General features: G+C 34.3%; 1 protein-coding gene across 4 annotated transcripts in view; it reads right to left on the bottom strand.

Annotated features, from left to right (window-relative positions):
- The window catches only part of CFAP54 (cilia and flagella associated protein 54), a 108,178-nt gene that overhangs the window by 54,365 nt on the left and 35,564 nt on the right, over nt 1–18,249 (bottom strand). For 3 of the 4 annotated variants that reach the window (XM_039378218.1, XM_027732275.2, XM_027732274.2), the window contains exons 23-33: nt 17,402–17,584; nt 16,268–16,410; nt 13,591–13,738; nt 12,441–12,596; nt 10,677–10,799; nt 8,482–8,625; nt 6,879–6,975; nt 3,855–3,944; nt 3,064–3,190; nt 2,174–2,270; nt 1,066–1,181 (exon numbers count right to left, since the gene is read on the bottom strand). In XM_039378218.1, coding sequence (XP_039234152.1) covers nt 1,066–1,181; nt 2,174–2,270; nt 3,064–3,190; nt 3,855–3,944; nt 6,879–6,975; nt 8,482–8,625; nt 10,677–10,799; nt 12,441–12,596; nt 13,591–13,738; nt 16,268–16,410; nt 17,402–17,584 — 1,424 coding nt within the window. The remainder of the gene's footprint in view (nt 1–1,065; nt 1,182–2,173; nt 2,271–3,063; nt 3,191–3,854; nt 3,945–6,878; nt 6,976–8,481; nt 8,626–10,676; nt 10,800–12,440; nt 12,597–13,590; nt 13,739–16,267; nt 16,411–17,401; nt 17,585–18,249) is intronic. The other variant, XM_027732276.2, reaches the window with a different exon arrangement.

Genomic DNA, 18,249 nt, shown 5'->3' on the forward strand with positions numbered 1-18,249 from the left:
TGGCTTTAATTTCCAGCCATAGTTTTTTATACATTTCTCTGCCAGATCAAACAATTCTGTATTTCCTCGCATGTGTACATTGCTATACGCAAACCAAATGTCATTTTTTCTTTTTTTTTTAATAAACTAAATTATTTTTTCTGTCTGTTTTCCGTCTTTAAAATGTGGGCAGAATAGTATACTGTATAGAATTATGATCATATTATACGGTACTACTATTATGTAAGATACAAAAGAGTGGCTGAAAAAGCAAAAAACCCAGGATAAGTTTAACGTCTCCACTTCCGCTGAAAGCCATGAAAATCATTTTAAGCAAGGTGGAGTTTTTTCTGTCAAGGAGGAAAAAAAATGGATGGTTTGGGTGAATATTTAGAAGATTATATGTAAGACTTTTTTAGGTTATTTAAAACAATTTCAGAATAAATGACATGATTACTTATGTGCAAATATTTACAGTTTTCTACTTGCTAATTGCTGGAAGCATAAGTGACCAAAACACCAGGAAATGAATACTACATATTCTTTTAGGTCAGAAGGTAGTGTTATTATTAACATATACAAGTACCTGCCAAAAAAAGAGGTGAGTGAATATAGATTTGTTTTTATCAAGAAAAAGTTTTCTGAGAGCTACAGAACAGATAGTCCAAAAAGACTAGCACAAGGATGAAATCATTCTGAAACTACCTGAACATCAGGAAATAATAAACATTTTTTATTAGATTTGTGTCAGGTAAGCTCCCCAACACAGTTTGAAAAGCATTATAATACGTAGATTAACATAACTCTTCCACCTTGTTAAATCAATATGCTAACACAAATGAAATACAATCTTTAATTATTAATACAAAGACTTGAAAATCTTCAACAATTATTTTCTGAAACAGAAATGAGAGATTCTGTTTTCTTGAGAGGAAGCCAATTTTATTCTAAACTAAAGCAGAAAAGTTAGAGGACTGTGCAGAAATTCATCCCTTTGATATAAAAAAAATTAAATACACAATTGTAAAATAAATTTCAGTCAAAATAATTTTTTTCTGTATATGAACCTGACAACTGTTCATTTACCTTTGTGCTTCTGGAGAACTCATTATATCTGGCTGTTTCTTTAAAAACTCTCTAAGAGTCTGTTCTTTTTTAGCAGTTGATTTCTTCGAAGGTGATGCCTTTGATGCCCTTGGTTTCTTTAAAGAAAGAAGGCATTCTCTTTAAAAAAAATCTTCCATGAAAATCTTAAATGTATTTTAAATACTTATTTATACCTACGTTATGAATTATTTGAGGCATACAGCAGTTTGGCTTACACGGGAACAGAAAAGAACATTAAAAAAAAAATCTGGAACTGGTTGTCAAAATAAGACTGCAAAATGAATACTTAAAAACTGCAGAGAGCTTCACAATTTTTCTGGAAAGTACATGTCAAACACCTGACACTAAGAAGCCAGCCAGGTCCTCAAATATTTACTTTCATATACCAGTATTTTCATCACAAAAATAATGATATTTCTTTTCCTAATCTTATAAATTATTATTATTTATTATTATAAATATTGAAACTTTGTAGTGCAAAAACTAAGACAGAAAAATCCTTTCCCTAATATATCTCAGATGCTACCAGCACTACAACATTACTAGGTGGGAAGAAAACTCTTCCTCCAAAACAATACAAATCCATTAAGATTATTCTTACCTTCCAATAAAAACAATAATTTATTTTAAAATAATTCTGAACAAAAAGTCTTTACAGTGCAACTAGAATATCTGCACAAGGAGTTAACCATGAACAACTATTCATGAAAAAGTTTATGCACAATATATTGTACAAAAAGGCCTGAGCTGATCTCCTTTTCTTCATGTGAGGGTACCCAAGGCATTTCCTATTAATATTATGGGTTTTTAAAGGGAGGTGAGGAAAGGAAAGTTTCCATTGATTTTTTAATGCATTACTCTGACTCATCTCAAATTCTCACAATCGGTCTTTCAGACAAATCTCATGCCAACTTTTCTTCCTGGTTTTAGGAATCCAGAGGTGAGCTGAGGACTAGAGTTTGTATCCCAAATTTTAGCAATTCTGCATGTCTCTCGTTGAGGTTTTTATGAGACGATTTTTAGAAATTTATTTTTGTGCTAATTGCTGCCCAGGAAAAACACACGACTCCTTAAAAATAAAACTCACTTTCTCAGCTCCTGTAGTGCGTTTGCCTTCTTGCAGAGGGAGAGAACTTGCTTCCTGTGTTGAAATTCCATTACTACATAGAATGATGTCATTCCTCCTGACAAAAAATATTGTTAAAATCAGCATCATCATTATAATCATCATGTTAAACTCCTTCCATCATGTTAAACTCCTATCTTTGGGAACATAAAGAGCACATGCAATTCCTATTTCATTGGCAGTTTTAAAATCAGTAGACTTTCTTTCCTTCCTTCCTTTCAGAAAATAGGAAGTGCTCACCTTCAAGGTTTATTACAGAAATCTGAATTTGTAAGTAACAACTCTCTCACCTTCCTAACTCCTAGTAAAACAAAACAGTTTCCTTCACTACCCAAATTAGACTACAGAATTCTGCAAAGAACTTCTTCTTGTCCAATTGTTTTGCAGCAAAAGTTGCCTTTTAACAGCAATTCCTGTTCCCTAAAATATATATCTCCTTTTTGTTGATTATTTTCCATTCAGATTTTAGAAATACCAGGGTGCACTTCTAAAAAAGTTGAACTTCTTTGGGATCCTTTCAAGTGAGTACCTACAATTTGGTTCCACTTTTCTGTATAGAATTTTTTTTGTGACCCTATAGGTAGGCCCTGATCAGTTTGTTTTTGATTTAACTCAGCATACTCTTCTAATGGCAAATGCCCATAATATTATGTCTCTATGTATAGTCAGGTCACAACACAGTATTTACTGTAGCTATATAATCCTCTGTGTTCACGGAACTTCTGCAGACTAGAAGTCATGGAAATTACTACAGATGGGTCTTCGACCAGGTATAACTTATAATTGCTGCTGTAACTGACTCTGGTGAACATAAGTAGTAGTTTTTTGCTACCACTATAACAGAGATCTACCTTTTCAAGTAATCTTGCACATTGTCTGCCCATTCCAGAACGCATTGAAACTTCTCTTCATTCAGAACTTTTTGCAAAAGTTGAACAAAGAACTCAAGAAAACGTGATTGGTTTCTGAATTTAATCACTGCAATAAAGTGACAGATAACACAGGTTTTGTATTTATGCTGTAAAAGGATTCTGAATTCAGCTACAAGTACAGCTATGTAAGTCTTAAAGCACATATTTATATCATGTTGCATGCTTATGAAGAAAAGTCATACTGATACTGAAATCAGAGATACACAATAGCAATTGTTAAGTACTTCCTCTTGTTGGGAATCCAGACTCACAAGCTCAGTCTATTTACACTCTTAGAATGACAAGCTTTCTAGGGACAGAGACTTATGTGAATTCCTCTTCCAGTAAAATAATTAAATGTGGAAATGTGATACCCCAATTTAAAAAGAACGTTTCATACAAACAGAATCTTTAAAAAACTTGGCGCTATTTTATTTTTTTTTAAATTAGCTCATTTCTAAAGTTACTAGAAAATAAACATCATTCAATTTAAAATATTAGTATTTTATATACTTAGCCTCAACATCCAAAATGATTTGTTGCATACACTTCTATATGTGACTATATTAAGAACTTCTTATAGGTTATGTTTCACTTCATTTTGTTTCTTTGAGAACCAAATGAAGATAACATTTCCAAGAGCTTATTTCAAGCAAAAACAAGACAGTTTTACTGACAACTTTCTAAAGTAAAGAAGCCTTTACAATTAAAATAAACACCAATTATCCTACCTTCTCGATAAGCGCGATCTGATTTCCAACATGAAATTACAGGGTAGAGGAACAAAGGATATTCCTTTCCTGTAAGCTCTGATCCACGAGCTAGATCAATAACCAAATCAAAACTGTTATGATAAGCAGTGATACTGTGCAATAGAAACTCTACCAGGAACCGTAACTGAAGACTAGAAAAATTCTTCTTTAGCACAGAGTTTGCTTTTAAATCTCTCACTGTCATCCAGTGAGAAATTCAAATGCTTGCTTTTTTCTTCTAACAGAAGTAGCTATGCAACTTAAATAATGAAGAGCTTACAGATAAGACTGATGAACTTCCAGCTACTAGACTAATAAGGAGAATGTCTGGAGTTCACCAGAGGTCTAACAAAGATCCATGTAAATCATATGTAGAGGATAATGTGCAGAAAGGACAGGTCAAAAAATGTATTTAAGGCTATACAGCATGAACTGATCACAAGATGCTACTAGTGACCGGTACTTACATACATGCTCCTCATATGGATAGCATATGTAGGGAAAGGATTTTTTTTCTTAATCTAAATATTTACATAAATATATGTCTACAAAAGTGTTTATATTATATTATATATTTTATATATATAAATGTAAATAATATATACAATATATAGATATAATTAGTATATATAATACATAGGACAATAACTTGGATTCAAGCTTCTGAGAGGTAAATGCAACTGCATTATCAGCTGATGAGCACCAGAACAATGTTACATGTGCTATTTGTTATTTTGCCTTGATAAAGAAACATGACCTTCATATTTTGTGCTTAGGCAAGTCCTGTGGTTGAAAAAGATCAATGCAGCAAGTCCCTGAAAAAAGCGAGGTTAAAAGTACTCTCTGGAACAAGTTGTAATAACGGATCAATAGCTACACCTTCCAGTGATAGCAGTCAGTTTAAGTCTGTTGAATGCAAATAATGTCCAATCAAATAGGACAGCCACCAGGAAAGCAGACTTTTAAAAATTTTCTTCTTAGGACAATTCACACCGTTTGTTAGTACTCGCTCTTATTTGACAAGTTCAAAAATATATTGCTTCAAATAAGCATTTTCACAAAGAATAATACCTTCCAAAAATGTTTAAATGGAAAAAGATTTGAAATTCCAGAATTTAAATTGTACTGTGTATGAAACATTTTGGTTTTCACTTCTTTTGAAAAAGGCAGATGCAGCTCTTTTCCATTTTTCTTGTAGATTGTGTTGGTTCCACTTTTAACAATTTCCCATGACAAGTTTTTTTCCAAAATATTTTTAGCAGCATGCCTTACAGGTGTCCACATTGTCCTAAAACATATTTGTAAGGACAGCTGTAAGCTCTGCTTGGCCTCAGCAAAAGGCTTCTTCTCAATTTGTATCCTGAAACTTATTGACAAATACACTATTTCAGCAACAGAGCAGACTTCAGAGATCAAGTATTTGCCAACTACTGAAAATGTGTTCTTTTCTAACTGATCAGTCCATTAATTTAACTTTCTATTAAGTAACAATGGAACAACATTTTTTAAGTAATCAATGTAAAACTAACAGAATTCTTTCATTCTGTAACTTGTTCTGCAGGAATGCAGGCATCAATGTCAGCAGCAAAAATGAAAGATCACTACACTGATGAATGGAATTTTTGCATTGCTCTTTATGCTTTCTCTTCTGAGACGAATGCATATACAGAGATGGACGATAACTAGAACATGAGCCATCAGTGTGGTCTTGCAGTAAAGGCCAGTTGCATACTGGGCTATACTAGAAACAGCACAGCCAGTGAGTCAAGGGAAATGACTTCCCCTCTATTCAGCACTTGTCATACCACATCCAGATTACTGTGTTTGGTTTTGGACACTGTAGTACAAGAACTGACATGCCAGAGGAAGTCCAGTGAAGGACAACCAAGATGATAAGGAGCTACAGTGCACAACAAAGCAAGACGAGGCTGAGGGAATTCGATTTATTCAGTCTTAAGAAGGGAAGGCTTAGAGCAGTCTACACCTACCTAATGGGAAAAATATAGAATGTGGAGACAGACTATCCTCACTGGTAGCAAAACATACAATAGAAACAAGCTGGAAATCAGACAGATCCAAACAGATATAAAGAAAGACCTTTAAACCCATAAGGGTGGTCAACTATAGAAACAGGTTGTCCATAAAGGTTGCAAAATATCTTTCTTCAGAGAGATTCAAAACTTGACAAGTCCAAAAGCAACCTGATCTAATTGTACCTCTTTTGACAAAGGGATTGGAATAAATACCTTCCAGAAATCCCTTCTCAGCTAAATTATTCTCCAGTTCTATCTAGGCTCCAAGGAGTACAAGATGTCATGCAAATATAATGGAAAAAAATCAGTAGTGGCTCTGAGTGGCTCTTAAGTTCTAACCAAATTTTCTTTATTATTCCTACTTATTAATTCATCTAACTTTGGCAGAATTATTAGCATGAAAATTCTTATGCTTAATCCAGATTCTAAGATATTTCAAAGTTGATATACTCATTCCGGAGTTAAAAGGTAGTTATATGCTAGTATACATGCAATTCCTTCACAAAAAGGACAGTTTCTGGGAACTTTCTTCAGGAAGTGTTTTCTCTCGTAAAATTTCCTGCAGTGGTCATTGCTACTAGCACTGGTAGAGTACTAAGACATGCTATAAATGTACAGTGGTCTTTGCCACTGCATTTTCTGATTTAGAAAGATAGAGCAAGCCTAAATAACATGGAACCTGATTTACACAGACTGGGAGAACATACATATTTGCAGAATAACCACAAATGAACGTTCCTTTGAAAGTAGAAATGAGTGTTCTGGTGAAAATTATGAAAAATATGATTAAAGGTCATTACACACATCACTACCAGGTATAAATAAGATCACTGCCATTATTTTATTATTTTGGTTGATTTATCATGAAAGAGATAAAAAATAGAAGTATTTCTTAGGTAAATATTTTTTACAAATAAAGCATAGAAAACTCCATAGAAAAACGTAAGAAGTGTGTCAATACTACACCCACCTGGCTCTGTCAGTCTGAGGAGATCTGATTCAAGAGTGCTTAGATTTTCTGTTGCTTTTGCCATTGCAGCTAAATGGGATGCCTTTGAAGAACTGGCCTGAAATATCCAATACTTTGTTATAAAAGCTTAGCTTTAACTTGACTAAAACCAGCATCTCAATAGTGGAATTTAGGTTAGATCTGAAGTCTTCTGAATCTATATCTGTTAATTTCGTCAATATTATCTCATTTTTCTTTTGAAGTGAAATAAAAATGGTGTTCATGATTTTTTTTAGTGCAGCATATTTTGTTAAGCAGTCTGTTCAAATATGTTGTTGTCATAGCACCTTAAAAATCTATTTGGTAGTAGAGCAACTCCACTTACTCCCTCAGAGATTAATCAAGAATAAATCATTGCCAGGTTTTTGGTTTGGCAAAACATGCCATTTTCCTGAAAACATAATCTTTTTTAGTTTACTTACTGCCTACAGAAATAAAAGAAATAAACGTTCTTTGGAAAGAAAGTTCTTCTCTTTTTTTAATTTGGTAAAAATATACTTTTCAGTCAGCCCTACTTGGATGAAGATATTATATTGTTTGTTCCTATGATCTTAGATACCTTTCTCTTTTTTGGTATGAACCTGGGAGCAGCTAACACAAACTCAGCAATAAACAATAGACAAAATTTTGACCAGTGTTCTACAGAAACTCTTCCCTGTAAGCCAATTGACTTTTTGTCTCTCTTTAATATATCTCCATTTCATGCCCCCACTGCTTCCTTTCTTCCTCTCTCATTTATTCTACTTTCTTACCTCTTTTTCAAATCTCCTCTTCAGTAAAATCTCCTTTAACATTGTTTTAAAAAAAACCAGAACAGTATGGAGAATCAATATTTTACTCTGATTCTCAGTTGCAGGAAATCCTCACAACCTGCTGCATCTCTTTGTAATTGAAGAGCTAGAGTCTTTGAGGTTGGAAGTTCTTCCTCCTTTCAGATATGTTTTTCAGTCCACACAATTCCTAAGATACACCTATAGACTCAGTTTCAAGCAGCTTCTACACAAAGTGAAATGCTAAATTTCTGCACTACTTGGGGTATTTTTGCTCTTCTTTACTTAAACAATTATTTAATTGTTCTTTTTCTGTCTAATATAGTATTCTTGGAAACTATATGTGAAGATCATTTAGTGATGCTTGTATAAGCATCTGCAGAAGCCTCTTGGCTCTGAACAGTAATATTGCTAACCCCTTTCCAGTTCAACAAGATCCTGTACACACTGCAATTTTATCCTGATCTTAACAAAGATGGCTACAATTAAATAGAAACCTTTCATCTGTACTTTGGGAACTTTTATTCTGCAAGGAAACTCTTCTTCCATACAATCACTTCTGAAGTGCCCGGAGAGGTTGTAGACTCTGCATCCCTGGAGGTGTTCAAGACCTGGTTGGATGGGGCCCTGAGCAATCTGCTCATGGCAGGGGCATTGGAACTATATGATCTTTAAGGTCCCTTCCAACCCAAACCATTCTATGATTCTAAAACAAAAAAATGAATAAATCTAGTCTTCAAAATAATACAATACAGCATTTGGAGAAAATAAAAAGTAAAAAACAGAACAACTACTTTTACTTCTTTGCTAGTGTGTGTTTCTTCAGTTTTCATAGCTCCAGACAAGCAGAGTGAGACTGTTGGTGAGGAATCCAACAATTTTTTCCCATAGTTAATGATAATTACTGCAAGTCCATATTCTTTCCATGAACGTAGTACCTATTAAAGAATCATCTGTTATATATATTTGTGTTTACATAACATGTAATTTTTCATTATTGTCTACTTACAATTGTCAAAATGCATGAATATTAGAAATAGAAATTAATTACTTAATACTCAAGTTTCTTTTAATTAAAAAATGAAGACTATAGACCTGTAAAATAATTGGAATTGCAGATATATTATCTATGTGTTCTATTTCTGCTTAGCCTATCCCTCAGAGAATGGAAGTATCTATTTCTGTGATTGACACTCTCCCTGTTCTCAGGCAGAACTGCTATCAAAGAACATAAAGGGTAACTAAATGATCCTCATTTACCTCTCTGGTATCAAGGGCACATTTTAAAATCCCAACTGTATTAGTGAAAGGAGTGGTGACATTTATTTTTAAGTTACAAAATTTATAAATTAACAGTATAGGGAATGTTTTTAGATGGCTTTATCTTATTGAGATAGAGCTCTAAAGGCCCAAGTGCTTTCTACTATATGCAAGCTAGCTTCAAGTAAGGATGTTTGCCTTTGCAATACTAAATAAGTGTATAGATTACCTTAACATGAGTACAGTACATGAGCTGACTGTAACTCAAAAGAAAACCATATACCGTGATTTAATCAGAAGCATTTGTAATTCACTCATTCTGTTTACTATTCTGTATGCTATTCTGTTGAAACGCTACCTCTAAGGAAAAAAAATCAGCAACATAAGTGACAGTCACTTAGCTGAGGAATCCAACAACAAACAAACACTTTATCAATGTTTCAAGGTTCCTAACAGGCTTTATTTGCCTTTATAGCATCCACCTGGGTGCCCCTCCCCCAACCCCCCCCATGGGACCAGGAGCTCCCTCTCAGCTCAAGCCTAAATCTACAGTCCCTGCCAGCTCCTGTGTATCAGGAATGCTGGTCTCCAACTTGGTCCAAGCCATGCCTGGGCCTGGCAATGGATTCACTGGACTGGGTACCCGACCCATAGACCAACTTCTCAGCTTGATCTCAGACTGTTCCTATTCCGATGCACCAGCCTGCTGGGCTATTTTTGGTCCTATCTAAACTTACCACACCTTAGCCTGACCTGTGGACTGACTTTCCAGCTTCAGTTCTGACCTGCCTCATCATTACGAACTCACCTGATAATCTGGGCTCCTGGTTGAACCTGACTACTAGGTGCTGGCCTGCCAGCCATAGCATTGCCCTTGGCTCTCAGCCTCACAGCCATGAAATATTTGATTCACACAACTGGGTCTTCTTGCAGAGAATTTTTAGGGTCATTTGATATTGATCTGGTCTTGTGAGGTGAGCACAGAAATTTAGCTCCTATAAGACCAGGGTAAAGAATTACCAACACAGGAATCCCTCAAACCATTAGCCACAGCTCAGCTTCAGTATGAGCTCTTAGTTGAGGCATACTCAAAGCTAGAGGAAAGCTGACTTTTTCAGTATCATACATTTATGATGGTGAGTAATTTAACTGTAGCATGTCTCTGTACTTGAGGAAAAAAATCCAGTACCATCTTTCTCCTTATCTCACTAAATAGATTGAGTATCTGAATCATAAATGTCATCTACAGATATATACTGTGGTTAAAATTCAAGTGTTTATATTTCTGCCAGCATGTGAGACAAATAATACAAAATCTCTCGTATCTAATTAGCAAATAAACCAGAAATGTTAATCTGATTAAAACTACAAATATGGCTTATTTGCAGTAAGTAGACTTTTAAACTCATATATTACATATAGGCCTTATTGAAAATAGTACTACCTTAAATGTAAAAATACACACAATGACATAAAATATAGATTTGATGTCATGGAGTAATAGCTTCAGTCTATTTTCTGAACAAATGAATATTAAAAAGTCAAAATGTTATTATTATATAAAATGCACTGATACAAACATACTAATAAATATTTGTATACCTTTACTATTTAAGAGTGCTGGTTCTCTAAGATATCATTCTGAAGGCCAGCTTACTAAATCTCATTTTTTTCTCTAAATGACAAGAGCTGTATCTCAAATTAAGCTCTAAGCACAATAATGCCATACCTTTGCTGTATAAAATGAAGTACAAGCTATCATATGCTGAATACTCTCATAACATCCTTCTTGTCTCCTCTGCAAAATATCACTTGGAATTTCTTGGAGGACAGCCAAGCACTTAATGAGAATCTGTAAATACAAGGGTTAAAACAAAGTTTGGAGTCTGCCACACACTCACAAGCCTGTACCTCTGTACAGTTTATTGTATTTGATGGTGAACTTTAAAAATACTTCAAAATCTAACGGATAGAATCAATGTTAGCTCTACAAGTGCCAATAATAAAATTTCCATTTAATTTAACGGTGTCAAGATTTCAATCATAACCCTTTGGAATAAATGACATGTTCACATAAAATCACAGATGTTAAATTTACAGATACATGATAGATATTTTTGCTGATTTAACTAACATAAAATCCAAGAATGCTTAATTCAGTGAGATGACATACTACTCCTACTGGAGGACTGCTTAAAAAGATATCGAAATGGTCAGAATTTAAAATGAAATTAAAATATTTCCTGTATGCTGTAAAAATAAAATACTTCTTTGCACCATTTTTGTCTATCAGATATGAAAAGAACATGTGACTAAATTATTTTCACTTAAATTAGGAAATCTGAAACAGGAGCCATTTCCAGTGGCTAGCTGTTCCTTTAGCAGGTCATGACAGCCAATAACTTCTTAAGAAAGAGGCTACCCCTAATTAAATAGATTATATTTTTATTCTAAACATTCTTCTAAAAACTTCTCAGGGCCCTCTGTCCTCCAGTAGTTCTCCCCTGAGCATCCTCTCTTGAGACATCCCCTCATATCTTCTGCTCAAGGGCCCAAGAGTCCCAGTTAAACACAAGTCTTCAGTCCCTGCTTGAGCTGTGGTATTGGTGTGCTGGTCTTCAGTTCTTTCTCCTGGACAGACCTCAGACTTGTGTTGTAGCCTTGTCTCCAGTCTCTGGCTCCAACTCCTGCAGCTCCTGACTTTTTTGCATGGATGGAGCCCAGGCAAGCCCAATAACTTCACCTTCTCTGGACTGTCAGTGGATCCTCTTACCCATGCCCTGCTCTGTCTGCCATGTTCAGATGCTGCTAGTCTGTGCCTTGTCTGCAGTGCAGTTACCTCATCCTTTCTCACAGAGCAAACATGCTCTTACTGCTGCCCCCTAACAAAGCTACCTAATTAGAGGAGGAAAAAATTGCACCTTTCTACTGTATCCTCGCTGAATCTAAAAAACACATCTGCTGCTTCAGAAATGACAGGAAAGGATTCAGGCACTCTGTTTTCAAAGAAAAGGTGCTTGCCTCTGGAAAGGAGCACATGCCTGAAAACTAAAGACTGCATTAACAAAACATTGAATAGATTTCTTTTTTTAAGAAGAAACTTGTATATGAAGCAAACATTCAAAAAAAAAAAAACAAACCAAAAAACAAAAAACCCCATACACAAATTCCTCAAATTGCCATTTGCAAATAACATTCAAGTAGAAGTTACATCATAGATTCTGCTATAGTTTAAAATACCAACAAATAATCCTGAAGAAACAATCAATATTCTGCAGTTCCCTTGTTATACCTGAGACCAGAATGTGTGCAGTCTACACTGAACATATATGCACTGGGGACACAAAAAACTATAAAAGACTTTTCTTTCATCAGCTATTGAGAACTCGAAGCCTAGATATTTAGCTCTCCCACTGTACTTTCTATTATAAGTTTAATTTGAATCACTGTAACTGCATGGCTTGAGAGCTGCTTTGTCTTAAAATGCTCTCACCTGAACTACTGGTACTGAAGAAATCTTGTGATAAATAAGTGGAGCAAGGAGACCATAACATTGTACAACAGACTGCAGGGTGTAACTTGCATCATTCAACCAGCTGCTAAGTTCAATTGCCACAGTCATTGTTTCACATTCTGCTAATCTAGCAACCTGTAAAAGAAAAACACTTTTTGATTTAAATATGAATTCTGTTGCTTTAAATCATTTGAGAGTGGAAGAAGACAAATGTTACTGCAGTTTCAAAAGCAGCATAAGCAGCAAGTAAGATGAAAGTTTAAAAATTAATTTACATTGACACCTGTTAGAAGTGTATTAAAAATGTGATATTATTCATGATTCTAAAGGAAACAATTTCTCTTGATCTAATCGTGCACTCTGAGTTTGCTCATATAATTTACAAAATCTGGTTAACAAACTCAGCCTGTGTGGAGTGGAAATTTCACGTGCTAACCTCTCAGAGTAGGTAAGAGAAGGATAACAATTCCTTCCTATCCCTTCAAGTCATCTGCTGAAGTCCTTGCAAGCATGAGTAGATCCAGTAAAATCACCGAGTAATCAACTGCTTGCATTTTTTACAAGAGAAGTACTTCAGAAAAGAAAAGAATAGAACAGGAATGTAATAATACAGAAGGAAAAGCTTGATTATCCAAATAAAAAAGGAGTTTTTTGGTCATTAATATGCCATTATACCATAAAGAAGTCTGAAACAAGGTAGAAGACAATTAGTATATTAAAACCATGAAATCCTGTTAGAAGTAAAATCTTAATTAAAATATATGTATTAAATAGCAGAAATGTTTAAAATTAAAAATTCAAGGTACATCTTAGTAGGACTAAAGCAACAATTATTATATTTCTTTCTTAAATTATAATCTACCACCACTGAAGTCAAGGAAAATTCTTTCTCAGTAGGAACCAGTGGGCTTTGGATCAGGCAATAACTGATTCAGAAACCATCATTCCAGCAGGACACAAATAACCAACACCTTCTAAAGTAGTTCAGAAAGAAAGACCATATAACCCACAGTAAGTGGAGTATTCTGAATATAGGATTAGTAGATTGCAACATCTATCTTGCAATGACGAAATAAAGCTAATCAAAAAGTAAAATCAAATCCAGTGTATTATTTTAAACCACACATACTTGTTCCTTATAAAATATCTCATTGGAAGAGATTGAATCACAGAAGAGTGCTCCTTCCATGACACCAATGTCAGAGACAGCAAATATATTCCTCAGAAAGAGGTACAAGGTAATAGGAGAAGTCTGAGATACAGCTTCAAAACGTAACCTACAAAATACAAGAGCAAAAGAACAGTAAAAGCATGTTAATTATGATTCAGATCCTCACATGCCTGAAACCACATTATACGAAAATGGAGTCTTTAGTTTTAAAATTATGGACCAAAAGGTTTACTACAGCTTCTTCAGGAAATAAGATTTATACGTTAAACTGAAAAAATAGCTTAACATTTCTAAAAAACTAAATAAAAATAATATGACTCCTTTTCAAATTGCTGTCCACTTTCTACTATTCTCTCATGTAATCCAGTGAAACCTATTTTCAACTTTCTTTGAAAACTTGGGATTCTACAGCTTATTTATTTTTGCTGTCTCCTTTTACACATTAATCTTCTGTATTCTGTCAATGATACATGCAGCTGTGAAGCCCATTACTAAGTATCACTAACAGACTCCTTTACGCAAGTGATGTCTTGTATTACAAGACTCAAAAGAATTTCTTTTCTTCTGCCTGCTTTTCTGTCCGATTGTTTTTAGTTGGTTTTTTTCTTCCCTGAGGCCAGGGAGGCGTTTGTCCTTGTTACATTTTTTTAATATTTTTGTTACAGTAAAAATCCTATGATTTTGAAGCACAAGAAGTAAATTCCTTCTTCTCCCCGATTGCATTTCTTGAAAAAGACTGAAATTCGAGAAGGAAGATCAAATAGACACATTCACATACTTGACATTACCAAGATATCACCAACAGGGCTTCTGGCTGGAAACAAGAGGTTTTCTTTCCTTCCAGCTCCCTCTGCTGTTTCTTTAGTTCGTGTGTACTTTCAGGCTAGTCCAATTTCTTAGCTACTAATCAGTAAAACTGAAACTGTCTGATGCTGCATGTTAATTGTAAAGAAAAAAAAATAATAGGCTTGGATATAACTGTCAGAAAAGCAAAATCCCTGAAACTCCTTTGCACATCTATTTAAAATTTTCTGTCTTCATTTGATTTATCTGAAAGTAGACTCATTCAAATGTTATCTCTAGAGCTGTGTGTGTTCAAAGAAAAAATAACTGCTTATGAAAAAAATATTAATGAAAAACATGCAAAAAACCAGCACAATAATCAGAGTTGCATTCCTGCTTTGTTGCCTAGGCCAGGGATAGATTTTAAAAAACTACATAATCATGAAATAGGATGTCTAGTGATTATCTGCCTGCATCAATGCAGTCTGCAGGCTGCCTGTAAATCCCAAATGCTGCCACGGCATGTAACATCAAGACCCTCAGTCAATTTGTATGCTAGTATCAGACACATGGTGGCACTTGAAGGACAGACAGGATATATACCAGTGGTCTGGCTGAGCCCGGAATAACAAGAATACACTTAGACACACTACTTTCTCCCATAACAGGAATCAAAACACACAAAGTCTATGCTATCTGGTTGCAACCAAACAGCATTGCCATGAGAAAACCAGGGACTCTGATGCAAGTATATAAAAACAATACAGAGACAAAATTCGCTACGTCTCAGAATAGCTGATTACTGGTTATTCTGTGCGTAAAGAGGAAATGGAAGTATTCTGACAAAGCTTAGAGGAAATCTCTCTAATACCTATTTCTCAAAACAAAGATCTTTATTTCTTTAATTCTTGAAACATTCAAGAACTATTAATACACATGCAATAAAGTTGCTTCTTGTCATTACAATTTCAAGACTAAGCCAGTCTGTCAAACTGAAACAGAGATGCTGTGAAACTTTTCTGTACCTCCTCCACAACTTCGCCAAAACTTTTCTAATGAAAGAATTAGTTTTAAAAGAATTACATACAAGTGAAGATGATTATTTGTGTTCAATTCTACTGGATGTTAATTAATTTTCAAAATAACAAATAGTTGACTTACAACTAAAATTATTTTATTACAATATTTCATGTTTATTACTTAACAAAAATATCTTTTATCTGGGAGTAAATTAAGTTTTGATGTATTTTGATTCTGGATCTATTGAATTTCAGTAAATGCAAGCACAAAACTTCTAGTTGGGCTTTGTCATCATGAAAAACCTGTAATATTATGGTTGAACATTTGAAATTTATTTATAAAAGAATTAATTTTAAATATCTCTTCTAAAGCCCTTTTATTATATGCAAAGGTTATTGGCAAATTATATAGCCACTCCAAAACAAAATTAGCAAGCATTTACCTATTTTGAGTGGTGTTCTTGACAAAATTTTCACAATTTCTGAACTCTACTGCTCTCTTAATCGAAAAATTAATAACCCAGTGCATATTATACATTTTGCATATGAAAATGCATCACACAAAACTAGCACCCACTTTATATGTTTCCCAATTATCTTAAGAAAGCAGTCATTATAAAGAATTAGGTGTGTAAATCTTAGCCGTTCCATAAATAGCAAAAATCCTCTGCTAATTATAAACCACTATATTTTTATAACACATTTCACGCTTCTTTTTTCAGAATGTTTTTCTTTTCATAAGCCTTAGCAAAATTGCACAACCTGGAACTCTTTAAAATAAAATGTGCATATCTATAATTAACTATTATTTTAATTTTGTTTTCACCAATTACCTTTTTTCAGATATAGTCAAATTAGTACTTGCAGAAATAACAGCTGCATTGGTAGGCAGTGGAGAAGAATTTAAAACAAAATAATCCCACACTGGTGAAAATGCTTCTCTGGCTAACCTAAAGTTTCCAGTCTGATAGGCTACCTACAAAACAAACAAACAAAACTTAGCGAGTTGACATGTTCATCAAATAACCGTGCAGATATGATTACAGTATAATGAAGGTTTTAAAACTCCCCCCCAACATGAAAAAATACAATTTCTCTAAGAATATTCTGGCATATTTTAATAAAACACATGTAGTAATAATCTGATTCTATTAATATTAGTTTGGTTCAGATTTAGCATCAGAGAAAGCAAAAGAGCTTCTTGACTGTGGACCAAGGATCTAAGTTCACTTTGTGGAATACTTCACAGGTCTCGTGTTGCAGTTTTTGAAAGCATATTATTTCATCTAAGTTTATTTTACTTTCACTAATAGTGCAGAATGCCCTGCTTCTCTGGATAATGGGATGTAAACAAAGCCAAACAAGTAGGCACAAATTCTTACTCTGGAATATTTTAGGAAATCCTCTAATCATTCCCCACAATCTATCTATAGGGCTAGACAATTTAATTTTTCTCCATGTTAAATTCTATTTTAAATATACTTTATTAAGAACACAGAAAATTATGATGAAGGTCTGAAAAAGTCTTTGTGATCTTCCACAAGACATTACAAAACTAATTTCAATATGAAAATGGTTAGCTTTGATACCTGGTAAGTCCAATCACATTTTTCATGCCATACCTTAATGACTAATAAGATGATTACTAGTACGTGGTCTCAATCACAAAAATGAAAAAATAAACTATGAAAAAGAAGAAAGAAGTTAAATGCAGACTGAAAAACAGGGACAGAGGTAAGAAAACTATCTGAGAGAGTCCTTTACCCTTAACATGGAATTTTCAATAATTATGAATTGAGAATTGAGTTACTCAGATACACGATTTTTTATGCTGAAATCATGATTTTTGCCTATCACAAGAAGGTCTTGAGTTTTTACCAGAGGCAGTTCAGTTTTAGAGCTACCAGTAACAACAAGTAATTACAACCAAATTAAATTATGTGTTTATTATCAGACTCAAACCCTACCTGAGTTAGATAGGATCGAGCAGTAGTAGCAGAAAGGGGTGGATAAGCAAGGATTGGCTTAGTCATTTCCCCAATTTCACCAATAAGTTTTCCATCAGAAGAATATGCTGCAACTGCAAATACATATTTCTCATTGGCATCTAAGCCCTGTATTTCCAAGAGGCTCTTCCCATCAGCTGGTATCTACCAATAAAAACATGTTCTAGTTACACCTGCTGTACATAGCAAAAACAAATCTCATGTTCTAAACTTTTATTGTTAAAAAAATTATTCAATGATCTTTGATCCAAAATGCAATCTAGATTGTAATGTTTCCATGTAATACTAGGTTCTTGAAAACAATGAGAAAACAGTGAAATGATATGTGAAAAAAGTATCAGTTTTCTCTGGAATGCTGTTGCATACACAGAACACATAACCTAAGAGAACAGTTAAGTATCAGGAGCTGGACTTTTTCTAAGACACTTTTGTCCATTTGAACATTCACACTGTGATTGTGCATGCTTGCAGTCATTGAGCTGGAAACATTCTGGCCCTGAGCTGTGCTTCCAGAGGAAGAGCATATTGCTCTCCTCCATACATGCCACCTTCTTGTATCAGATATGGGCAGAGGATATCCCAGGTCCTTTCAGGACCTGCTCTGCAAAGAACAGAACTCTCCATGAAGATTTCCAGATATAAAAATGATCACTCAGGTCTGAGACTACAGAAAAATCTGCTGAAAAGGATATGTTGAAGCTTTTTTGCCCCCTTCTTAAATCACAGTATTTGGGTGGATCACAGTCGTCATTCAGGAGGACAATCTAATAGCATGCATAAGTGAAGGAAAACCAGAACTCTCTCTTGTC

Source organism: Pipra filicauda, unplaced genomic scaffold (genome assembly GCF_003945595.2).
Source record: "Pipra filicauda isolate LSUMZ 115617 unplaced genomic scaffold, ASM394559v2 scaffold132_size2486313_pilon, whole genome shotgun sequence".
In the NCBI taxonomy this organism is placed as follows: domain Eukaryota; kingdom Metazoa; phylum Chordata; class Aves; order Passeriformes; family Pipridae; genus Pipra; species Pipra filicauda.